At 52.7% G+C, this 24,393-nt stretch overlaps 7 protein-coding genes across 7 annotated transcripts; 3 read left to right on the forward strand and 4 right to left on the reverse strand.

Annotated features, from left to right (window-relative positions):
- Positions 1 to 209: 209 nt before the first annotated feature.
- Positions 210 to 2,041, forward strand: PODANS_1_22250 (uncharacterized protein; the record flags this gene model as incomplete). Its single annotated transcript, XM_001906508.1, has 4 exons — positions 210 to 926; positions 983 to 1,076; positions 1,136 to 1,836; positions 1,901 to 2,041. Coding segments are annotated over 4 exons (1,653 nt in total), but the record flags the coding sequence as incomplete, so codon positions are not given.
- Positions 2,042 to 3,100: 1,059 nt separating this feature from the next.
- PODANS_1_22260 (uncharacterized protein) lies at positions 3,101 to 5,490 on the reverse strand (the record flags this gene model as incomplete). The annotated part of the gene is made up of 3 exons (XM_001906509.1): positions 3,101 to 3,531; positions 3,599 to 5,176; positions 5,238 to 5,490. 3 exons carry the CDS (start codon positions 5,488 to 5,490, stop codon positions 3,101 to 3,103), a joined length of 2,262 nt encoding a protein of 753 aa, XP_001906544.1.
- Positions 5,491 to 6,952: 1,462 nt separating this feature from the next.
- PODANS_1_22270 (uncharacterized protein) lies at positions 6,953 to 8,095 on the reverse strand (the record flags this gene model as incomplete). Its single annotated transcript, XM_001906510.1, has 3 exons — positions 6,953 to 7,023; positions 7,093 to 7,418; positions 7,470 to 8,095. 3 exons carry the CDS (start codon positions 8,093 to 8,095, stop codon positions 6,953 to 6,955), a joined length of 1,023 nt encoding a protein of 340 aa, XP_001906545.1.
- A 4,914-nt stretch (positions 8,096 to 13,009) lies between these two features.
- Positions 13,010 to 13,826, reverse strand: PODANS_1_22280 (uncharacterized protein; the record flags this gene model as incomplete). Its single annotated transcript, XM_001906511.1, has 4 exons — positions 13,010 to 13,144; positions 13,233 to 13,365; positions 13,479 to 13,706; positions 13,807 to 13,826. The coding sequence occupies 4 exons, from the start codon at positions 13,824 to 13,826 to the stop codon at positions 13,010 to 13,012; spliced, it is 516 nt and encodes a 171-aa protein (XP_001906546.1).
- Positions 13,827 to 14,650: 824 nt separating this feature from the next.
- On the forward strand, positions 14,651 to 15,519 carry PODANS_1_22290 (uncharacterized protein; the record flags this gene model as incomplete). Its single annotated transcript, XM_001906512.1, has 2 exons — positions 14,651 to 15,334; positions 15,394 to 15,519. The coding sequence occupies 2 exons, from the start codon at positions 14,651 to 14,653 to the stop codon at positions 15,517 to 15,519; spliced, it is 810 nt and encodes a 269-aa protein (XP_001906547.1).
- Positions 15,520 to 17,613: 2,094 nt separating this feature from the next.
- On the forward strand, positions 17,614 to 20,923 carry PODANS_1_22300 (uncharacterized protein; the record flags this gene model as incomplete). Its single annotated transcript, XM_001906513.1, has 2 exons — positions 17,614 to 20,776; positions 20,835 to 20,923. The coding sequence occupies 2 exons, from the start codon at positions 17,614 to 17,616 to the stop codon at positions 20,921 to 20,923; spliced, it is 3,252 nt and encodes a 1,083-aa protein (XP_001906548.1).
- A 704-nt stretch (positions 20,924 to 21,627) lies between these two features.
- Positions 21,628 to 23,205, reverse strand: PODANS_1_22310 (uncharacterized protein; the record flags this gene model as incomplete). Its single annotated transcript, XM_001906514.1, has 1 exon — positions 21,628 to 23,205. One exon carries the CDS (start codon positions 23,203 to 23,205, stop codon positions 21,628 to 21,630), a length of 1,578 nt encoding a protein of 525 aa, XP_001906549.1.
- Between the last annotated feature and the right edge of the window lie 1,188 nt (positions 23,206 to 24,393).

A 24,393-nucleotide genomic window follows, 5' to 3' on the forward strand; every position in this document is an offset into this window, starting at 1 on the left:
CTGAAGTCAACACCTGCTGGAGGGGAGCGTTTTCAGGGCGACCAGCAAACGGAACGATCAATCGACATAGCGGCGCCGGCGGACGGTTATCGAGTGTCTTGCCTTGCGACCTTTAACTTCGAGCCCAAACACCACGAATCCCTGAACACGCAAATGCGACTCCAGCGACGACAACATCCCATTCAAGCAACACGGTGAGCTCGTCCTGAACAGGCGCAGCCATGGCCGGGAATACAAACCGGTACTCGTCTTACACGACAGCCTCTGTTGGGTCAGGATCAGATGGCAAGAATGGCGAGAAGGCGGAGAAGAAGGATCTCTGGAGCTCCATGCTGGACGGGGTAGCCAGCGCAAAGCGACTGCCAGAAAAGAATATTATTTTACTAGGAGGTACTGTCGACTCCCAGCGAGAGTTCTTCGAATCCCTCTCCAACAACGAGCTACGCCGAACCCTTGATCGAAACACATCTCGAATGCCCCCAGTCGCAAACAGCTTTGCACTGGGGTATACCTACTACGACGTTCTTGATGCCGACCAGGAAGACACCTTGGCTCGCATATCTCTGTACACTCTTACAAACCCCTCGCCGAGCTTCGCGTCTCTTCTCAAGCCGCTTCTGACGCCTCAGACGATACCCAATACCCTGATTGTAATATTACTGGATTGGTCTCAGCCGTGGAAATGGATGCGCCAGTTGCGGGAGTGGATTTTGTTACTCAGGACTGTTCTGATCTCGTTAAGCCATGAGTGTATGGCAACAATGGAGGAAGTGATGTTGTCGTGGCGCGACCGCGGTAGGGGTGGCGGGACCAACCTCGACGGCACAACGGCCTTGCCAGTCGCGGATGATGGTGTTGCTTTACCCCCAGGTCCTGGCGAGTGGGAGGACGCACTGGGTATCCCACTATGCGTTGTCGCTCAAAATGTAACATCCCATGGAATCGCCTCCTTTTTCGCAGTAGCTAACCTCAGCCTCGGTAGGCCGAAAAAATGGAATACCTTGAAAAAACACAAAGTTGGAAGGAGGAGGAGTTTGATGTTGTGTTACAGTTCATGCGGACAGTATTGCTTAGGCGTATGCTGCCCTTATTTTTCAGAGAAAACAATCGTCACAATGCTAATGTGGTTCCGCAGATGGCGCTTCTCTGATTTACACCACCCCCTCTTTACCCTCGCAACTCCCAAGCTTGATTCACTCAAGCCTTGGCATCCACTCACTTCTGAAGAAGCAACCACTAAAGCACAATGTCATCGACAGGGACAAGATTGTAGTCCCTCCCAACTGGGACTCGTGGGGTAAGATCCGTGTACTACGAGAAGGTTTCGACGTGGAACGTGTCAGCAATGCCTGGACCGCCGATCTCGATCAGCCATTCCCACATCCTCAATCAAACGGCAACACGTCAAATGGCGAGCCCAATGGCGAAAGCGGTGAAGCTGTTCACGACCAGGAAGAAGAGGACGACGACGACCCCCAGGGCTCGACAGTCAGGCTATACGAGCTGTCGGTGCAGGATCCCACAATGGACGCCCTCCAGCTGGCGGGGCGCGACACTCACTCGACCGAGCTTGAAGTAAAGAGCGAGGACACCCAAGCCTTCCTCGGCAAACAGCTCAAGCAGCTCGAGACCTTCAAGAAACAGCACGACGAGACCTTTGGTCAAGACTTTGGCAGCTCCAGAAATAAACCCTTCAAGAAGATTGAGGAGGATGAGGGGGCGCTGGACCCGTATACTCGGCCGACAGAAGCCAAAGTGTTGGAGCATATTGGCCCGGTGCAATTCAACATGGGCGGTATCCAAGTAGACGCGGATGACATGGTTCAGAGGCTCAAGGTGAGCACCCCGGTGAAAATTTTGAACTCTAATCATACCACAGGAGACTAACATTTGTGTCCAGGACCGTCAAGCATACGGCACCTCCGAGCCAGGCAGCCCAACAGACGAGGTGGGCGCCGAAGCAAACGCCCAAATGGATACCGAAAACCTGCAGGCCTTCTTCCAAGGCCTGATGAACAGGAAGAGCGGCACAGGCAAATGATCCTTTTGCCGATTTGCCAGCTACATACAGTACTAATAACATTCGCATTCCTACATGACAACAACAAACACTCAAGGGGTCAGCCTCTTTTTTCTTCACTTCTTTTCCCATTCATTGTGCGTCGTTGTTAGAAATGGTCGTGTACATGTCTATCTAGCTCCGGTTAAGAGAGGGAGGGAAGGGGGGGGTGATATGGATTATGTCACCCCTTGTTTTGGAACAAGAAGATTTAGATACCCCCTGTTTTCGATATGGACAGAATACCTCTGTCGAGATATATTCGTGACTGATGTTTTGAGCCGGAAGCATTGGCCGTCTGTCTGTTCAAAGCATTGCGGTCCCCCCGGTCATGAATGGGTTTTTATTTTCACCAAAAAGATGCGCTTCATGGTAGTTCATCGAGTGTGTCTGACGGAGATGGGGGCCTCCCACACAGAGGAGTAGAGGAGAACGCTGTCTTATTTGGTGTCAGGGTCTCAACATATCTCTAATAGGTCCTGAATGATAGGTGATGGTTCTTTCACAGGTGCTTGAGCATTGTATGGCGATAACCGAGAGGCCTAGAGCTATCATTTGCCGCACAGTGTTGGGATCATGTCTGCACATGTAGAGAGAATGCTCCATGTTGGCCCTCTGATGCTCCAACCTCACCTGCGTAGACCTGCAAAGCCAGGCACATGCTTTATGTCATGATATTAGGGCCTCTTCAGCAGTTCTCGGCATAAGAATCTCTGTTTCGACACCTGACCACAGCATGAAAAAGCGAAACACTCAAAACAGCCATCGTGAGTTAAGGAGAAAACACCAAATCCAGCATCTACACGTACCACTTAATTCAACACTCATGCTACTACTAAACACATGCCAACTATAAATACATGACCGCTTTGATACAAGAGTCCCGACACACTCAAAAGCTACCTTCCCATGCGTTTCATTCGCCCACTGCTCAAGCGTGCCAGTTCCCGATTCATATATCCCTAATCAGGTCCTGGACCGTCGATATATAACCATGTCTGCCTCTTACGACTTCAACTTGGCAGGCATCGCCAGGCATGACTATTTAGCCTCGACAAGAACCCTTGCGCGACCTCTCGCTCTCAAGCGTAGCTCAGCCAGCTGTGATTGAACAAGGTCTTGATTCTCTATCCGGACCTCTTCCACTCCCAGTTTCGCTGTTATGACATTTGCCAGTAGGCTCTGGTGTATCCAGTGATGCTCCATGAGCTCGGGGTCAAAAGCCTTGATCGTTTCTAACGCAATCTGCTTATAGCGCGATTCCGCAAAGATGGAGCCCAGTCTGTAGAGGTTGGAGGCCGAGACGGCGTTGACCGAGGGGATCAGAATGTCCATGGCACTCTTCAGGCGTGGGATGTTGCTGCTGATGGTCTGCAGCTCAGTTGAATAGAAACCGCCAGAGCCAGCGGCGCGTCGGCTTGGGGTACCGTTCACTGCCGATGGCGAGTCATAAAATAGCCGGTTTTGTGCATCTGGTCTGGTGCGTTAGCAACCAGCTCTCCATTATCGTCATTTTGAAACATTAGGGGATCGACTCACCTTGAAGATCCTGGGCCCAATTTAGCCACCGCTTACTGAGTGTTGCTTCGTACAGATCCAAAAGACCCTCAATCAAAAAGGCATAATCATCAGCAAAGGCAAGCGTCTCGCTCGGCCCATTGTTCCAATAGCGGTGCAGTACTTTGTGCTGCCCACCGTTTGGACCTTCGGTGTTGATATCATTTAACCACAAATTGTCAAAGATAAACTGGGCTGCCTTTTCAGCGCGTTTGATATACTCCGCACTTTTGGAATGGCCAACAGCCTCCGCCGCCGCTTGTGACCGGGATAGTGCTGAGATGACCATGCCGTTGACTCCAGCAATGATTTTCGTATCTCTGGGTGGTCGTACGCGTTCCTTGTCCCTATGAGCAAGCAACTTCTTCTTTGAAGATGCAATGATCCGATGTATCTCCTCAACCGGAAGACCATGTTGAGTAGAGAGCTCATGAACACCGTTACCGGCGGAAAGAATGTTTTGGTTAAGAAACTCATCGGAGGGATCCCGCTCTTGGGGTACATTGCCATCCTCTTGTACATTCCAATATGCGGCAGCGATATTGCTGGCTTCTGGTCCCAGAACCTCGTCAAACTCCCTATGAGTCCAGAGGTAAAATGTCCCGTTTGTCATGTGCTGTTCGCCCTTGCGATAGTATGAGTACGCCGCCTCGCTTGAAATAAAGCCCCCATTTTCTTGCTGAATTGCGGGACTGATCAGGTAGTCGGCCAGACCCAACACAACATCGGCGAACTCGTCTTGGTTGGTCAGTTGTGTTCCTTTTCTGTTTCCAAGCCAGGCGTCAAGATAAACCCCCAACAGTAGGGCGTTATCGCCCACCATCTTCTCAAAATGGGGCATGTTCCAGTCGCTGGTGGAACTCATCCGCATGAACCCTTCACCGATGTGGTCTCTTAAACCACTGTTCTTCATCTTGCTCAACGTCTGAAGCGCCATCTTTGTCGCCCTCTCAACATCCTCGTCTCCTCCAATGACATCGCGTACTGTATCAGGACATTCTCTGAGCCGGAGCAAGAAGGACAGCCGCGCCGGGTTAGGAAACTTTGGCTCCCCAGGCTGGCCAAAACCGCCATGCACAGGATCGAAAAGTTTTGCTATACGGCTTACAGCAAGCTCAACGTGGTCCAGGTCCACCTCAATATCCGAATCGTACGTTGCTGTGGCGTTGGGAGCGCGAGCAAGTGGCAAAGCGCCTTCCTGAACAAACTTTTCTAGGCCTTCGAGCTCCTTCGCAGCCTCCTCCCGGCACTTTTGCTCCTTCTCGACCCACAGTCGATGATTACTTTGCAAAATGGTGAGCAGATCGCATGCCTCCCCATCCTCCCCAACAGTACCAGGCGCAGGTAAATAGGCATTCGCGAAGAAGGGCTCGAGATCGGGAGTGAAAAATAGGTGTAACGGCCAGCCACTGATGCTGTTGACAGCAACGCTGTAGTTTTGGTATATTGCATCGAGGTCTGGTCGCTCCTCCCGGTCCACGATGATCGGGACAAAGTGCTCGTTGAGGAAGGCGGCAACTGTGGGATTGTGAAATGTGTCCCGGGTTGTTATGTGGCAAACTTGGAGTGGTATACGGTCAGCTTTTGTTGTTATTGAAAGCAACAGCGGAGAACAGCTTACGGTGATCAGCCAGAAATCCAATATGCATGTAGATGGGTTTATTTTCGGCCTTGGCTCGGGCCAGAGTTTCCTCGCTCATAGGTTGCCAAGCTACAGGTGTGTCGGCATGAAGGAAAACATATGGGCTCTTGCTTTCTGAGGCGCGGTTCCGTACAGGTGGGAGTTCATCGGAGCCCAGCGACTGGTTTCCTAACGCTGGCGGGGCGGCTCCGTCTGCCGCCGATTGCTGCTGCTGGAGCTGTGCGCTCATCATCTTGAAGAGACTGACAAAATTCCTCCCGATGACACTGTTCAAATGACCTTCTCAAGTCTCAAGGCGGGCGGGTGGTTATAAGTAAGTTGGGACCAGATCGATGACCAGCTGCTTGGTGAACTAAGGTCGGCTTGATTCGTTGCGGGGTAGGTCGATAGCTGTGACTCAAGATCTTGCAGTCGGGTTATGGGTCCAGATCGGAGAAATCAATATTCACGAGAAAGTTGATGAAGCAAGTTACTGTAGGCTGGCTTCGAAGTCTGGAAACATAGATGATGATAAGCCAGGTCGTCAGAGAAGCCTTCTTGGGGAAGGTTGGGTTGCCGGACACGGAAGCTGTCCTGTGGAGTGGCCCTCAGACCGATGCGCCGGGGAGCTTCCGGCCGGCTAACACGAGCAGGGATATGACGGGATGCGGCTTGCCCCGTTGCCGAGCCCCACCTGACGGGGGGAAGATCAACGGCCTATTGAGACTGTCGGGTTTATCATCCTGAACATTTTGTGCTACAAATCTGTAATGTTCAAGTCAACAATAGGGCTGTCATTCTCAGTATATCTGGAGGACGTGTGACATCCATCTTGACTACCAGGCCACCGTCCCACATCTAAGCGTTACCATCGACCCAAAAAGAAGACCCTCAGCATTAGCAGTCGTCATGATTCCACAAGCCCATACTTGACAGGAAACCAACATCCTGATTCAAGATAAAAACATCTCATATAACATTCAGTATCTGTATACGTACGATACATGAAGTACCCAAAAGCATGATAACACCGCCATCCATGAACCCTATAAATAGCATCATCCGTGTGAAGCCATTGAGGAGGCACCAGCCGCGATGAAGGTAACAAGGCCAAATCCCGTATCAAGAATTGAATAAACTTCCCAGAGCAGTAAGCACCAACAAGGACAACAAACTATTCCCACATGAAGGAAGACAATGTAAACTCCTAAAATCAGAAAAATCAACCGCAAAGCTACAACCGAGGAATACTCTTCCCCGGCAGACGAAGCAAATGGAAAAACATGCGCCCCATATTCCAAGTCATCAAGGACTAATTTTCACGCTTCTCATTCCCTTCCTTGTGCTGCCCATTGTCGTGTCGTAAGTCTCGTAGCTCATCGCTGGTTTTTGGCCAGAGGTTGACACCGCTGTGATGACGGAATGTGATTTCGCAAGGGATCTAGAAATGAAGCCGAATAGTACGGCGGACCAGTTGCCAAGGCTTTTCTCTAGCTCGAGCTGGGTTGACAGGTAACCGTGCGACCCATCCTCCCTTCTCAGCCAACATAGATACCAAGTTCACCAGGATCGAGCGGTAACAGTGGAATAAGTGCAATGTGTACAACAAAAGACGATTGTATACACAGGAAGAAGCGAAAAGATAAACGGCCCGGGCCGTCCCGAGTATTCTACATAGTTACGTCGTCTTCGTTAACGATCAGTTGTGCCTACACTTAAGCGGCGATGGAGATGGGCTGGCCAAGGGGAGGCAGCACATTCTTGCCGTAAGCTCCGCCCATGTTTCCTACACGTACAAAAGGTTAGTTCGGTGGGACACAAGTAGTTGTGGATAAATGGCTATTTTGAAACGTACCAACAGGGAAATAATTGCAGACAGTGTACAAAGACTCCATGTTGGAGACAAGCGTGCCGACAGGGCAGCGAGCGGTGAAGCAGCCAACCTGTTTGGAGTCCTTCCAGACAAGCTGGGTGAAGTGCCCCCACTTGGAGAAGGTGGCTTGAGCCTGGGCGCTAGGGTTGGCACGGCCATATTCGCTGGCAGGGAAAAGCTCAAGCTCGTCATTGTACCAGCCGTTAGAGATGGCGCGAGCAGCAGCAGCAGCTGGGTCGACTTTGTCAACGTTAGCAGATGCGGCCCACATGGCAAGATTTTGGCCGTAGCCACCACCGTTGATGCTCCTGCAAAACAGTTAGAACCATGATCCAACGTCGGAAACCTATTCTACTTACGTGTCGTGCTCAAATTTGCAACGTTGGGCAAGAACCTTGGCAGAGTCGGCATACTGCTGTCCCCACTCGAGAGCACCAGCGGAGTGGTTAAAACGGTGCACATTGTGGCTCTCAAGAACAGCCTTCTGATAGTCACTGGAGGCCTCGACCTTCACTGGAGCTGGGGCCGGAGCTGGGGCCGAAGCGGGGGCTTGAGTAGACACGGCAGGGGCGGGGGCTTCGACGACGGGAGCAGGAGCCTCGACGACGGGGGCCGGGGACTCAACCACGGGGGCAGGGGCTTCCACAACGGGAGGAGGGGCCTGTGTAGCAGGCTCGGGCTCCGGAGCAGGCTCAACAACAACCACCGGCTCAGGAGCAGCGCTCGTGCTGGGAGCCGGAGGGGGAGGAGGCGGCGGGGGGGGGGCGGCAGACGTGGTGGTCGCGATGGTAGTAGTAGTGGTGCGCTGAGCGGGGCGACGAGCCACGCTGAACACAGCCGGAGTGGGCTGCTCGCCTTCGGTGACAGTGACGGTAACCCATTCAATGACGACCTTACTGTGAACAATAAGGCGACGCTCCTGGAGGATGGGGCTGGCAGCAGCCAGAATAGCGCCGCAGGCGGCGAGCATCGCTGAGGACTTCATATTTGTGAAATCGGCGTGTCTGTCTAGAACATTAGTCTCGCGGTCTGATGCATTATCAAGGTTGAGTCAGATTGGTGAGAGCAGATAGCCAGAGGGGACTCCCGTCACCCAACTTTCAAAGCAACAATATGATTGTGATGCATGAGACACGGCCCACGTGGGCATCAGAGAGACGTGCCAACCAGCAGACGTACCTAGAGTGATGATAGTTCGGGTCTGAATGATGGATTGGTCGTGAGGCGATGGGTCTGAGATGGGAAGTTATGTACCCAGAGCCAGGTTGAGGGCAGCACTGCTGTCGTTGCTTGATCCTTCAAGGATGTCGATGGGATCGTTCGCTTTTGTGAGACAGTCGTCGGTCCGCTGAGCTGGATCGAGATGACGTCTCTTGACTTGCCGCACCGGTCCGTCGATAAAACTGCTAGTGGAAGGAGTGACGAGAAAAGAATGCGTGACGATACTTGTCGTCGTCCACAACCAGGGTTCACGAGTACCGCAGTAGCCACAGGATTCCGAGGTCGCCCTAACACCAAACGACAGCGCCGCCGTCAAGAGAGGTGTTGATGTTTTGGTTTGAGAAGGAGTGGAAAGTCGCCAAATCGAGCAGGGCACAAAAGTCGAAAAAGTCGAGAGACCAGAGATGGCGAACAGTTGGTAAGGAGTGGACTGAAGTTTTACTTCAAAAGGAGTGTTGGGGGAAGAAGAGAAGGTGAGGAAGTGGTTGTGGGAAGGATGCAGTCCACGGGTCACACCAGAGAAGAAAAGGTGAAGAGTTGAAAGGTGAGAATCGAGAAAGGAAGGATGGTGTTCTTAGCAGCGGGCAACGGGTGGGGCCCAAGCTGGAGCGTCAGGTTGAGGGGATCAGAATCCAGGGTGCTGGTCCCGGCTTCTTTGGCCCCCTTCAGACGTCACCTTAATTTTCTTGAATGCGGGGCGGACGGAGTGGAAATATCACGACCACGCCGCAGTTCTCAAGCAAACAGGCGGACCAGGGGAGGGGTTGATGCATCAACTGCACCAAGGGTTGGTTTTCAGGTGTGTGTCCAGATGTGAAGTTGGGTTTTGCTCACAAGGTAGGTTTCTTTACCAGACGATAGCGTCAGCGGTCCTTGACGTTTGGAACAGGAAAATGGCAGTGCGAAGTCCAATTCTATTATACTCGAACTACATCCACAACCGCGCAACGCAGCAGCAGCGGGTATCCTGTGATGCCTTTCCAGGCTGCCGGCTGGGTCGCTGGGTTTCTCGGTCTTCTCAGGTGGTGTCACGTCAACTAGACAATTGGCTCCAAAACACAGGGAGCTGTCGTCCCATGTTTCTGATCAGGGCCGTTCATCGAGCCCTCGGTTTGATAGCCGCACTCCTCGAGACCCTTCTGGCCCAAAGTCTAGAGCCAATCAAATCGCTGTTCCTGAGGAGTGCCTTGCAGGACTTGGCGGGGTAGCTTGCAATTACCGGGGCTAACCTGGGTGCCCAGAGATTGGGAGAGCCAATGGACACAACGGCGGTAACCCCCGCCTGTCTGAAACGACGCTAACAGCGGGTGGAGACCTTGACGAAATTCACCACTGCTCCCCCTGAGAAACTCCATCGACAAGCGTACGATCATGTTGCATTGTTAGGGTTGATAGGATCGTGCCGTCCAAAGCCTTAACATGACTCGATCGACGCCAGCATGTGTTGCAACACCAAACGATGTTTTATCAAGTTCTGAGATAATACAGTGCTTTCTATGATATTCGTGTATTGAATCTGTTAAGTTCCCAGTGGGGAAAAAACAAAACATATCCCCTGGTCTCAATCATCACCATCTATCTGGATTGTATCCGATTCTGACAGGATCAGACTTGCGAAGCACAACCTCGAATCCTGCAGTGCAGGAATTTTGCTACGATACCCCCGGGCCACTTTTTATGCCGCTTCTGTGTAGTTGCAAACCTGGAGAGTCCTGGAGAGTCTGATCGAATTCCCTACTAGGTCGGCATACCTAGCAAATTTGCAAGATCGGAAACTAGATCTCTTGGGGCATGAGCTCGGTGTTTGAGAGCAGATTACACATCCGGGGTTTTGAGGATTTTGAGCAAAATTTCATCATCTTTGCCCTTCGTGCCTTCCACTTCCAGATATGCCCCGCGGGGAGCAGGCACAGGGCGGCAAACGCCCACATTTAAGGGGGGTCGATCACCGTTGGTCCAACTGCGGCCAGATTGTCGTGCGAGGAAGACGCGCAGGGGTTTCCCTACCGGTGGTTATGATATCCATGAAGGAAATCGGTCTCTAGCAACCGGCAACTTCATGCTCCTTCTGGTGTGGCTCTCTCCTGCGACGGGAGTGTGTATATTCGATTCTGGTGTCCGGGAAGTCTGGTTAAAGTATAAAACATTGCAACGTGGTGTGCGCCTCATCGACATAGCTGCTGATCCAGAAGATCGCTCCCATTTTCAGACCACATTCTACCAAAGACAAAGCTGCAGATTATGTGCGTATTCGACGCCGCAAAACCCTAATGACCTCTAAATGGAGGTCGATATTCTGCCCTTGAATCCGAAGAGGCCATCGGAATCTTTCCTGGCGGGATCTCTCGTTTTCGTCTCAGACTTCAGAGTCGGCAAGTTTCCGTCGCGGAACGTGAGCCGCCGACTGCCTGCCTGCCTGATGCTCCCAGCTGTCCGTTGGTGACAGCCTCCTATATTTTGGAAGACGATGTTTGTCGCACAGCAGCGCATCCTTTTGCCACTATTTTACGCGTACCCCTGAGGAACGGGTGCAAGAATGTGGCCCATGAAGGCCTTGGGGGCGACTTGCTCATGGTGGCCGAGATGGCTTTTGACCTGGCCCGTGGTGCCCGTCTCCATCGGCCTCGACAGTGCTGTCCGCGACCATGACCACTTCATGTCCATAAAACCGACCACAAAATGAAGGATATCTCCCCTATCACTCCACTCTCCGTTCCGTGCCACTTGTTGGGTCTGGGGAAGCAAAGCCCCATGACTGACGAGATGCCAATTTGATCAACCAGATGATGCCCTGTTTGTCTGACTGTTACGCGAGAACTGATGTGGAAGTTGTTCCGAGTGACTCAATAATAGCATACATATTTTTGTCCGAGGCACGGTTCATACCCACCGCATGGGTCATGCCGGATGGGGATTTCCAGCAAGTTTAAATCGCTGCGGTAGATTGAGACCATCAACCCGTCATTGTGATCTCTGGTTGGAGAGGGGTCTTGCTGCAAGAAGGCCTACCTACGCCATCAAAATGTGGGTTTTTTGCTGCCGAATTCTTTACATCAAAAACCCCTCATTGAAACATGCCCAGCTTCCAGTCTCCGAGACAGATGAGTGGATGACTACCTATGATCACTTTTTATTGTATGGTCGGTTTCTCTCGGGATATTGGTTGAGTAGCCTGCAGGTGTCCTTGTTTTGCATATATTAATCTCCTTGCAATGGCCAACTCAAACTACATGATTGCTGCCATAGCCTGTCAAGGGTAGTGAGCACAAGACCACAACATATACCGCCGTGGTCCAGTTGAGTGAAGGCAAGTGCTGACAGACCAGGCAAGGCCTCCGAGACACTGAAGGACATCATGGCAGGCTGAGTTGAGGATTAAAACACCAGTTCCCTAGGTTAAGACATTGTCATCAAGACATGGCTGATTCACTCCGCTCAACTCCGGTTTCGCTATGCCAGCAATCAGGTCGCCAAAATGTGTCGCGGCTTTCCTGTCCACCTTTCTCAACTTGAGATCCCTATATCCAGGGAATACTCCGTTCATCTGGTCACTCATACACATCATGACCGAATATGTCCAAAGAAATGGTGGTCAGAGTGTACCAAACGAAGCACAGAGCCCGGGAGCGTTCTCCTCCGAACTCAGTGCGGAGAACCTCCAGCCTCTAATAGTGCTAGGATGCTATTTCGAGCCCTTTCCGTACCTTGGTCACAGTCACAGTTGCATTTTCACGTTTTGTGACCAGTCGTTGACGTTGTTGGTCGTGAACGAGAGAAGCTCGGCTCGGAGATATCGCCCCGCGAGTTCTGGTCATCATGGAGAACTGAGCTCAATCTCTGTAAAAGTTCCCTTTGACTGGTGCTGCGAACCTAGTTACAGTTGCGTGTGTGGCTGCCATGGCAACACAGGGGGACCTTTAGTGTAATATGATCGTTCTTGTCATCGAGGTTCGCGTAAGCCGTTAATGGTACACATTAAAACATTACGTGTCCACGACGAGCACGAGCAGATCTTCCACTTGCTGAATAGTCGATGAAATGGCCCGGAAAGTGTTGGCCCAGGAGAAGTCATTGTGGATCTAACTACGCGGCTGTTCGTGTTTGTGTGAAACATCGACTTTCCCGAATTGACGCAAAATATAAACAGGAGTGGTTTATGAGACAAACATACTGGATGGCAGACAGCAGCGGGTTTAGCTGCGCCCCATTTCCGACGTGAAAGACCGCCAACGTCCCTGGGTATGACGAATGAGGCTGAGACTCAATCCGCTTGAATGTGTACTGCTCTGGAGGCAGACAGCTTGGTGCAAGCTTCTTCATCATGACTCTTCAGAGAGCTACCACAAGACTCCACGTACCCGGAAGTCTTGCCTCGACGAAGAGAATGAAACACAACCTTGTCTCGGCGTGCCTCGCCCCACTGCCCCTGCAACTGTTCTCAGTCAAGAAAAAATAGCGAGTGGATGATATACGCAGAATACGCAGAAGGACAGTCAACCGCGAAACTCTGGACAAACTTCAGATTCACCTTCCTCCTGTCGTGTTGGGTTTCTACTATATACAGAGCCCAGACGTGTGCATCCATCTATCCCCCATATCGAGACAGGTAGGTAAAGAAAGAAGAGCTCGTCACATCTTTCAAGCGCAGACAGAAAGCCCCTCAGAATTCCACCCAGGCTTAGGAGGACTGGGACTTCTCAGCAATGAATGGCTTCTCCCACGCCGGGACCGGTGAGTGGGCATAGATCTGCTTCTGTCTGAGGTGGACGGGTGTTGACTGCTTGGGCTGGTCAGGAATGACCTTCTCGAGCTTCTGTTGATCATGAACATGTAGGTTAGCTTGCGACATCGTCCGGTGGGTGATATATGTGACTGGGCTCGGTTCCAGGGACATGACGCACCAGGTTGTCGAAAACACACTTGTTCAGTTTCCACTCATCGGGGCGGCACTGCCAAAGCTGATGGTTGTTGTTCTCGAGACATGTCCAGTGGGCGCGGAACTGCTCCAGGCATGACTTGTTGATATCCTCGATGCTGGTGATCAATCGTATCTGTCAGCTCTCATGGCCTCTTCCTGCAATGTGTCGTTGTCGAAATCCAGCATGGATCCATTCCCCTAAGCCAGAAATCCAACAAGGGGCACGTACACGCTCCGGGCGCATCTGGTGACCCGCCGCCCCTCCTTCAGGCACTCAAACTCGCCCTTTCCGGGGTTCACAGTCTTGCATTGCATGTAGTCATCATTGTAGTCCTTGCACCGCGCGCCGATGAAGAAAGCAGCCGAGAGAAGAGGGGCAGAGCTGGCGCCGACCTCCTTGACTTTGGGGATCGAATCTGGCAGCGGCGTCGGGTCGATGAGGATCTGCTGGTTGAAGCTATCGATTATGTCAGTGATTCCGTGCTCCAGGGCGCTGCTTCCCCTCAATCACACCAATTGGTGAACTGGGCTTGGAAGCCGTCACAAAGCACACGTACGTGGGTTTTCTGGCTGCCATCTTGACGGTGTTGGCGGGCCTAACTTGGCTGCGAAGCTATGAGTGTTTTGGAGCTCTGGCGATGCTTGGAGTTGCTGGAGGTTCGGCTTCCTGACGTGTGGGTCCCACCCGCTGGTGGATGATTGGCTTTACCAAGGTGAGGCGCCCTGCCCGCACGGTGAGGACCCACTGGAAACGCGGTCTGCGCCAGTGAGCAACGAAGAAAGCCTGGGCCAGCTTTTGATGGAGCTCAGTTTTTGAAGACTGCAAGCCGAACAAAACATTCAACCACTCCATATCCGACAAAGTCCAACAGCAACTTTACACATCTTATCCCTTCTTCATCAGTTGCTTGCGACAAGGCCACAGGAAATAAAAAGTACAAGCTAGACAACTATAATTGCATCTCCGGCGCGCATCCCTCCCGGTCAATACTCCTCGTCGCCGTTTGTTTTCGGTCCCTCGATTTGCGACCTTCCGTTTGTCTCCCTACCTTACGCGTTCCATTCGACCAGATTTATCACTTTTCGATGTTTTCAACCGCCACTAAGCCCGCGGGGCAGAACATCTTCGGTAATAGCATGTTTGCGCAACCAGCTGCCAGTGTAAGAAGAGTCTCGTCTCTCAACGAATGGGCGTGATGCTAATTCGACGGTAGCAACAGCAGCAGCAACAGCAGCAGGCGCAACCACAAGCGCAACAACAAGCACCTTTGGCGCTAGGGCAGACTTTGACCAACTCGACCCAACAGCTGGGCAGCTCAATATGGCAACCTGGGAGCCAGACAAACTGTATGTTTTGCTTCTTATCACCCAACCCATCACTCCTTACTACATGATTGTGTGATGTTCCGTGCTAACCAGTGCCGTTTGTTCGCCGAACCAGTTCAGAAGCCAATTCCTGATCAGATCAAGCTCATCACCGAGAAATGGGACCCCTCGAACCCCAACTGCGTTTTCCGCACCTATCTCTACAACAAGGTCGAGGAGCACGCTGTACCACACTACCACCCCGGTCCTCAGGACGACCCCAAGGAGTGGGACGAGGCTCTTCGTAACAAGCCTGCGGCCAACTTCATGCCCGTTCTCTGCGCTGGCTTCCCAGCTATCGTTGCGCGCCTAACGTTGCAACGAAGGGCCCTTGCCGAGTTCAACAACAAGCTCCATGCCATCAACGCCAGCTTAGACGCGATTCTTTCTCGTCACGATTTGGAGCACTCTGTTCGTGCGCTCAATGCGCGGAGGAAGCATGCGGAGCAGAGCAGGCGTTGCTTGGTTTTGGCCGCCAAGGTCCAGATTCTGCGCAACAGGGGTTACGCGCTTTCTGGCGATGAGGATCAGCTCAAGCAGAAGCTTCAGAAGATCGACAAGGACCTGCAGGACCCTGCTTTGAGCGCGCGGTTGGAGGAGTTGTGGAGCCGTCTTATCATTCTCAGGCAGTATGCCGACAGCCTCAAGGACGAGATCAACAAGCCTGGCGCTCTTGAAAATGGGGGCTTGAGCGAGGATGTGGAGGCAAAGGCGAAGAAGGTTGGTGTTTCCCCATCGCAAAGCAACTCTGAAACCCCAGGGCTAACAGTGCTGTTTAGATCCTCGAAGACTACGACAAGCAACTTCAGCACCTTAGAAAGCAGGTTGAGGAAGCCAAGAAGGACTTTGACGAGTGGGAAAAGGAACATAAGCCAGCACCGGCTCCGTCAAAGAAGGCACGCTAGTCACATGCTACACCTGAATCGGCGAGGCTTACGACACGGTTTCACTAGGCTGTGTTGGTTTTCCAGTCTAGGGACTCTATTGCATACTTCAACACGCAAGGAAGTTGTAGGGAAAAAATAGGACGAGACCTGGGCAGCACGGCGAAGGCGTTGGCGTGGATACGGATCTTTTGTAGAGTGTTGGTACTCAAAATTAGGGCATAATATTCGCCTTGTAATCATGAATCTATGGACCCCTCGTGACTGTTTTATGCTTTTTTCTTTCCTTCTCATTTTTGCCTGCAATTGCGAGGTATGTCCCGGATCTTTTGACTGGGAGCTGAGTTTTCAACAAACGCCTTGCCATGGAAGCCGCCAGATGGTTTTCAGCCTATGCCAGAGACGCCGGCGGCTGGCTCCTGTTGGCCCTCTGGAAACGATCCCACTCACAATCCCCACAAAGAAAGAGCAGGCGCCGTGCCTAGTGTCACCGTCTATCGGATGGCTATCCCGTTACCACATGCAAGTGGGCAAGCGAGTAAGCCTGCCTTCCCTGCTCTAGTTCCCAGATAACACCCACTACTCTATTGTTGGTACAGGGTGTTTATACATGGCCTGGTCGTCACGGTGGTGGTATTTGATGTATCGCAATACGTGACCAACAGGCTGTGGCAGGCATATCGAGTGTCTTGGACCGTTTAGAAGACCTTGGAGACGGCATCGATGACGAAGGGGGCTGTACAAGGGGGCAAAGGTTAGAATCACCCAACCAGCCGGGGGAAGATAGAGATTGGGAATTTCATACAGAGGTAGAGAGCAGCGGCTGTGGCGATGACCCGCTGGATGGTGAAGGTGGCCTCCGCCTCGGCGGCGCGAAGCTCGGCCTCGGAGACTTGTGGGGGCACTGTTTCGATTATTTATTAGAATTTTTGGAAGGCGGTGAGATCTTGGAGGAGAGGGGGAGACAGTGACGTACAACCGAACATTTTGATTCTGTGAAGGGGTTGTGGTGGTTATTTGTGTTTCGTGGTGGGAGGACGAGGTGGCCGGTGACGATGGTATCGATTGGGTGTTGCGATAGGATTGATTTTATTTTCTTTCTTCTGGGAACCTTGAAAGCTCAAACTTCGGATCCGGGTTCAAAGTCTGTGGATCAAGATCCAGTGTTTTGACCTTTCAGGCTTTTTCCTTGAATTCTGACCCCACGATGGCAGTTTGAAAGAACTTGGCGGTCGGTATACTTTTTTTTTTCATGACGCCATCCCTAGTTCGGCAATCGGGCTTGAGGGCGGATGACAGCGGCGCGAGCGCTGGCACCGCCTGCCCGGCGCAGAAGGTGGGCTTGGCATTGCGGCTCGGAATGGTACCCGGAGTACAATTACCTAAGACAACACCATATGCAACGAACATGCAAAGCCGGTGAACCAGTCGGAGCGTTATCAGGAGGCCCCTAACCGAGAATACCCGACTGCCACCGCCTTCCCTTGAAACTAGCATACAAACAACTGCTCCAGACTCCAGGGCCGTGGTTGATACTGGGGACCGATAACGGTGGGGGTGAGTGGACTGTCCTGGGGACTGGGGACCTCGGAGGGTGACAGTATGACTGGATAAGGGCTGCCATTGACTTTAAAGTTTGCCGCTTCTTCTTGCTCGTTATCTCTCTTACTTATCCCGTACCTGTCGTAGGTTGGGAATTCCAGCTTCTTTCGGCGAGTTTTCACCAGTCTAGCGGACAATCGCATATAGACCGGTTTGCTGCCTTGACGTCAACCTGGCTCGGGATTGTTCGTGGACTGCCGTTAAAACCGACCCTATCTAAGCGCCATTGGACTGCCTCCCACGTCGTACTTCTTCTTACCTTTTTTCCCCCGTATTTTTTCATATTCTCCTCATCCCTTGCGCCAGCAATACACGTCGGTGTCTACGGCCACACACGGCATCTTTGTGTGCCACTGAGCATTCAGGGTACAACCTTAACAATCCTTGGCCAGAAGTCTTTGTTCTGGACGGACGCGCGCTCTTGCGCCGCCATATCGACTTGTCCGGCCGTCATTGACACCTGGGCCCGATTGAATCTCACCGAGGTCTCGAAGCTCTTGTTCTCCGGTCACAATGGCTTCCAGACAGCAGATGGCGCACCTGCGCAAGGTACCAGGTGCTTTGCTCCACGCTTCCCGAGCTTCAAGGCCACTTTTGCGACCTCGCATTGCAACTGCTTGCTCTACTCCCAAGGCACTCGCACGATGGGAGAGCACCACGAGCGCCGCCTGGGAAAGCCCGAAACCGACCCTCCGGACACCCGAGTTCCATAGACTGCCCGACCTGTTCCCTATCAATGAGAGCTTCACCAAACGGCATATCGGCCCGGACGATCAGGGCGTGCAGGAGATGCTCCAGGCTCTTTCGCCCCCTGTCAAGTCGCTTGACGAATTCGTGGAGCAAGTCATACCCGCGGATATCCGGTCAACCAGGGAGTTGTTTGTGACTGAGGGAAAGCAGTCTGAGAGCGAAACCATGTCGAGGGAGGGTCTCCAGGAATGGGAGGTTCAGAAGATCGCACAGGACATTGCTGGGACTCCCAACAAGTCGGAGAGATACTTCATTGGCGAAGGATACTACGGCACTTTGGTCCCTGAAGTAATCAAGCGCAATGTGCTCGAGAGCCCGGCTTGGTACACCAGTTATACGCCATACCAACCCGAGATCAGCCAGGGCCGTCTCGAGTCCCTGCTCAACTTTCAGACTTTGGTGACTGATCTGACAGCTCTCCCGGTTGCCAATGCTAGTTTGCTGGACGAGGGAACTGCGGCAGCCGAAGCGATGGCTATCTCCCTGAACTCGTTGCCTACGTCGAGGCAGAAGCTGAAAGGAAAGACGTTTGTTGTCTCCAAGTCAACTCATCCTGCGACAATCAAGGTGTTGTGCGGACGTGCTGAAGCGTTGGGGGTCGAGGTCGCCATTATGGACGTTAACGAGTCCACGCTCGCCAGCCTGCAGGAGTTGGGCGATAACTTGGTCGGTGTCATGCTCCAGTACCCTGATAGGTTCGGTAACGCTGCCGACTTCCGATCGATTGCCGATGCCGTTCACAAGCAAGGCGCGCTCCTCAGCGTCGGAACAGACCTGCTCGCACTTACTCTCTTAACCCCACCGGGCGAACTCGGTGCTGATATCGTGTTTGGAAACTCGCAAAGATTCGGTGTACCCTTCGGATCGGGAGGACCCCATGCTGCTTTCTTTGCCGTGCAGGAGAAGCTCAAGAGGAAGATGCCCGGTCGTCTTGTCGGCGTATCCAAGGATCGTCTCGGTGGTCGTGCTCTTCGTCTGGCCTTGCAGACACGAGAACAGCATATCAGGAGAGAGAAGGCTACCAGCAATGTCTGCACTGCTCAAGCTTTGCTCGCCAACATGGCCGCATTTTACGCAGTTTACCACGGCCCTGAAGGTCTGAAGCGGATTGCTGAGAGATGCAACCTTGCTGCACGGGTTATTTGGGCGGCCGCTACACGCTATGGCTATGAAGCCCAGGAGCCGATTTTCGACAACGTTACCATCGACTTGCCAAACATGGCTGATAAGTTTTACCGTTTCGCAAAGGAGACTGGGGTCTACGTCAGACCAGTCGGCGAGAGCAAGGTTGCTATCAGCCTGGATGAGACAGTCACGGAGGAGGATTTGACCAGACTTGTCCAGATTCTTGGTGACTTCCGTTCCTGTCTGGTGCAGCAGTCGGCAAACTCTGGAGAGGATTATGCCTCCACTGTCAAGAGCTTGCTCGAGGAGCAGTCCGTCAGAACTGCCAACATACCCGAGACGCTGAAGAGGACCTCCCCGTACCTGACACATCCCGTCTTCAACAGCCACCACTCCGAGACAGAGATGCTCCGCTACATCCACCACCTTCAGTCCAAGGATCTCTCCCTGGTGCACTCCATGATTCCTCTGGGCTCATGCACCATGAAGCTGAACGGTAGCGCTGAAATGTCGCTCATCACCCTGCCAGGCTTTGCCAATGTTCATCCTGGACGTTTGAAGCAGAACATCAAGGCGCAGCCGATTTACACTATCATCTACGAGCTTGAGGAGCAGTTGAAGAGCATCACAGGCATGGATGGGGTGAGTTTGCAGCCAAACTCAGGTGCTCAGGGCGAGTACGCAGGTTTGCGGATTATCCGTAGCTACCTCGACTCTCAGCGCGGCCCTGACGATCCTGTCCGTGACATCTGCTTGATTCCTGTTTCGGCCCACGGCACGAATCCGGCGTCAGCAGCTATGGCGGGCATGCGTGTTGTCCCCATCAAGTGCGACACCAAGACGGGCAACTTGGATCTCGAGGACCTTCGGGCCAAGTGCGAGCAGCACTCCAAGCAGATTGGTGCCATTATGATCACCTACCCCAGCACCTTCGGTGTTTTCGAGCCGCAAATTAAGGAGGTCTGCAACATCATCCACTCCCATGGTGGCCAGGTGTACATGGATGGCGCCAACATGAACGCTCAGATCGGCCTTTGCAGCCCTGGTGAAATTGGCGCAGATGTGTGCCATCTCAACCTGCACAAGACTTTCTGCATTCCCCACGGCGGTGGTGGCCCAGGTGTCGGCCCTGTCTGCGTCAAGAAGCATCTGGGTCCTCACCTTCCCATTTCTACGCTCCACAACTACCCCAACCATACCACAACGCAGGTGACCAGTGCGCCGTTTGGAAGCGCCGGTATCCTCCCCATCAGCTGGTCGTACATTGCTCTCATGGGCGCCGCCGGCCTCAAGAAGGCCACCCAGGTCGGCCTTCTCAACGCCAACTATCTCCTCGCCAAGCTCAAGCCCCACTACTCGATTTTGTACACCAACGAGCACGGCAGATGCGCCCACGAGTTCATCCTGGACGTCCGGCCTTTCCAGGCCACCGCCGGCATCGAGGCGATCGACATCGCGAAGCGCCTGCAGGATTATGGCTTCCACGCTCCCACCATGAGCTGGCCCGTGGCCAACACCCTCATGATTGAACCTACCGAGTCCGAGTCCAAGGAGGAGCTTGACCGCTTCGTCGATGCTCTTGTCAGCATTCGCGAGGAGATTCGTGAGATTGAGGAGGGCAAGGCCCCGCGTGAGGGCAACGTCTTGAAGATGGCGCCTCATCCCATGGTGGATATCATTGGCGGCGATGGCGAGGAGGGAAGCAAGTGGGATAGACCTTATAGCCGCACCAAGGCTGCCTACCCGCTGCCTTGGCTCAAGGAGAAGAAGTTCTGGCCTAGTGTGGCGAGAATTAACGATAGTAAGTGACTTCTTGCCGTGTTATGGCATCGGTCTCAAGTACGCTGACATATTTCTAGCTTACGGAGATACCAACCTTTTCTGCACCTGCCCTCCTGTAGAGGACACGACGGGCGGTAATCTGTCTTCTGTTCAGACTTCTCAATAGACACACAAATGGGTTTTAGACGGGTGTTGCTCATAGACATTTCTTCTTCTGCGTTGGAGTTTATGGTTTCGAGGGGGCGTGGGTCAAAAGGCAGGCAAGGGGAGAGTTCAACAAGTATCTCCCAAAGAGGAAGGGAAGAAAAGGAGATGGGGTTCAACAATACGTTCGGCATTGATTGGCTTTTTACATATACAAGCCGCAAACGGGAGTTTCTGAGCGGTTTGGCGGGATCTGGCAGCATTTTTCTCCTTTGCTTTTCAACATGCATGCATCTCTAGATACCTTACAATAACACATCATCAGGTGGCTGGCTCTAGGGAGGAACTAAGGGAAAGGCGTTTTTCAACAAAGACGGGGTGGTTTGTCAAAATAAATAGTGTCGGGACTGTCTTTCTCACTTTTTGTTTTCTTGAGCGTTGGAGTTGTTTGGGTGGATGGGTGAGCTCAACATTGTGAATCGACAGCTGGAACCAACCCCAGGTCTCACGCACTCGGCTGTTCATCTATACGATCCACACTAAGATCCACGAAATAGAACGCTTTTTTTCTGTCAAGACGACTACTTAAATTGCTTCCCATTTTATTTTTGACCTCCATGAAAAATGACCGCTCCCAATATGCAACTCTGTCCTATCTATTGACAACTAACTCCCCATGGATATCTTGAACTCATACTTAACACCAATCAGATTGGCCTTTTGCGTTTAGGCCTCGAAAACCAGCACCACGGAGTCATCACCCGCTGTGACGACCCTCTCACCATCAGCGCCCTGCACAAAACCCAAAACACCACCACCCTCACCACCACCTCTGTGACCCTTCCACTCCTTGATCAGACCAGCCGTCAGCCCAGCAGCAACAGCCTCCTGGGTAGCGGTCGCGCCGCGCATGTCCCACCGTCTCACCACGCCGTCCAAACCGCACGACGTCAGGAGCCAACCGGCAGTCGCGCCAGTGGCAGCCCGGACAAAGTCTACCTTGACAACAGACTCCCCCTCGTGGGCACCGCGGATGTGTTTCCTTACTTGGAACGACCTCGCGGCATCAAAGATGGCAATGCTGCCGTCTACTGAGCCAGCAGCGAGGAGAGGCTGTTGCGGCGAAAAAGACAGGGACTCGATGCCGTCTGATTGTACGTTCAACGCGGCCAGAACGACGCCAGCACCGGCGGAAGGATCGCTCTGCGCGTTGGACGAGTTGGAAGGAGCAGCTCTGCGGCCGGCGGGGCCTCGTTGGACGGGGACGGCACGTTGTGTGGTTCGCGAAGCAGGCTGAGCGGAGAGGCGAGGGAGACCGACGACCCTGATGGCACCCTGGGCGCCACCGACGGCCACGAGCCCACCAGAGGGGGAAATGGCGACGGAGTAGAGGCCACCCTCGACGAAGAAGCGTTGATCCGCGTCCGCAAGAGACACAACTGTTTGACCGTTATCGGTGACGAGGTTCTTAGCAGCCGCCTCGCCAAAGACGTCGAAAACGTGGAGGGAGCTGTCCTCGCTGACGGTAGCGAGGAGAAGGCCGTCAGAAGACCAGGCGCCTGCTGTGCAGGATGCTGTGTGGAGGAAGTAGGACTGGACGATCTGGATTGGGTTGGAAGGATCGGCAGCTGGGTCAATGGTGAAGACCCAGACGGAGCCGTCGGATGCGCCCAAGGCGATGGTGTTCGGATGGGCGGCGGATGGGCAAGGCGATACCCAGTTGACTTCTTCTGTTTCTTGTGACTCGCCGACGTACTTGAACTGAGCACCTGTCCCGGTGCTGGGAACTCCTACAGCGTACACGCGCAACCGCCCGTCCATGCCGCCACTGACCAAGAAGTCACCGCGTGGTAGAGTGAATGTCAGCGCATTGATGCTGTCTGTGTGTCCATCGATGGCGAACAGGGGCTGAAGTTCGGTCGGTTGCCACGCCCCAACGGAGCTAGGGTCTGAGTTGTAGCTTGGGGGGAGGACTGGCTTTGACGAGGCGGCAGAGATGTCGATAACGTAGCCTTTTCCTGGGGCATCGTCGGCGTCGCCCTCGGAACCACCTGTCGCAATCAAATGTGGGTATACTGGATGTTGAGCGATCGCAAAGACTGAATCCTTGTGCTGGTCAAAGTAGGCGATACCGTCGTTCTCCAGCACTAGTTCTTCGCCTTGCTCCTCGTCGTCTGAGTCCATGGGGACATCTTCATCCCCGTCCATATCGTCAACAACCTCCTGGACATCGTCCTCGGCGATCATCTCGGGCTCCGAGTCGTCATCGTCGGCAGGGTGTTGGTATGGCTTCGAGGATGACATGTTTGTGGAAGCTTAGCTCTAACGGATATGGTGAGCAGTGATTCGTGAAGTTTGAAAAAAGGAATTGGTAGCTAACTCGATGCTTGAAGACTGGCGGGATGGTGGGGTAATATTTACCACAACTTTTTCCAGCACTTTGCCTGCTTGATAAGCAGTCTGCTTATCGATCCATGGCGGGGTTCGAATTGGTTCTCAATTCCCCACAAATGTCAAGCGTGGGTAAAATTCGGTAGCAATGCAATCCACTTTGAACATCACCACTGCTGTTAATGACCCTTAACCCTGACCAGAGCAGCAAGCCAACAAACAACGATGGTTCAAATCTAGCACTTGACAACCGCTTTGCTATTGTTGACAAATATACAGAATCACCCAGAAACACTTTCATGAGAAGCTTTTAACCGAATTTGCATTTACGTACGGTAACCAGCTAGCGATTTGGAATACCTGCAAAAGGGTCAGGACTTGGCCAACACAGAGGTCCATCTGGGCAGTCCTACAGCCAATAATTGGCGAGACCATTCACCTGTCGCACCGATTTTACGAGCTTGGCTGTAGTGTGGAGCTACGTTGGGTGCCTGGGCATCGCCACGGGGTTTAGCCTCACCAAAAAGCGGATGTGGCGTCTCGTCAAGCAGCAAGAACCGGCACCTCGAGCTAGAATTTCGGGGCTGGCCCGGGGATTGATGTACCCAAGCGGTACTTGAAGCGTTGGCAGGAGGTTCAGAACGATGTGTTGACGGTTGCTCGGAGACACCCCGACCTTGACCGCCATGGGTACTCACGTCTTTTGTGAAGTAAAGCTCAAGTACCTAAGTGATGTCACTTCCACAGGTTATGTAAAAAGACGACTTACAAGATATATTTGCAAATGTGAGGTTAGGATATAAGTCAAGTATGTCGGATATTGGTCTAGAACGTCTTCGAATGATGAAGTCGATTGACTTCAGCCAGAGGGAGGGTTCAGGGTAGCAGATATCTTGCAGGGTCCTGGATGAAAATAAATTGTTAATTGTTGAGTTTAAAACTCAGACAGTCAATTTGAGGCATGTAATTGAACTGATGACAGTGTCTGACAAAAGAAAAGCTGCTTTGAGTCTCTAGCTTCAGAAAAACAGCAGGGCACTGCAAAACGTTCATCAACATTTACAGAACCTGACCGAAGACTTCAAGCCCAATGGAGAATAA

This window comes from Podospora anserina, chromosome 1, assembly GCF_000226545.1.
Source record: "Podospora anserina S mat+ genomic DNA chromosome 1, supercontig 6".
Classification (NCBI taxonomy): Eukaryota; Fungi; Ascomycota; class Sordariomycetes; order Sordariales; family Podosporaceae; genus Podospora; species Podospora anserina.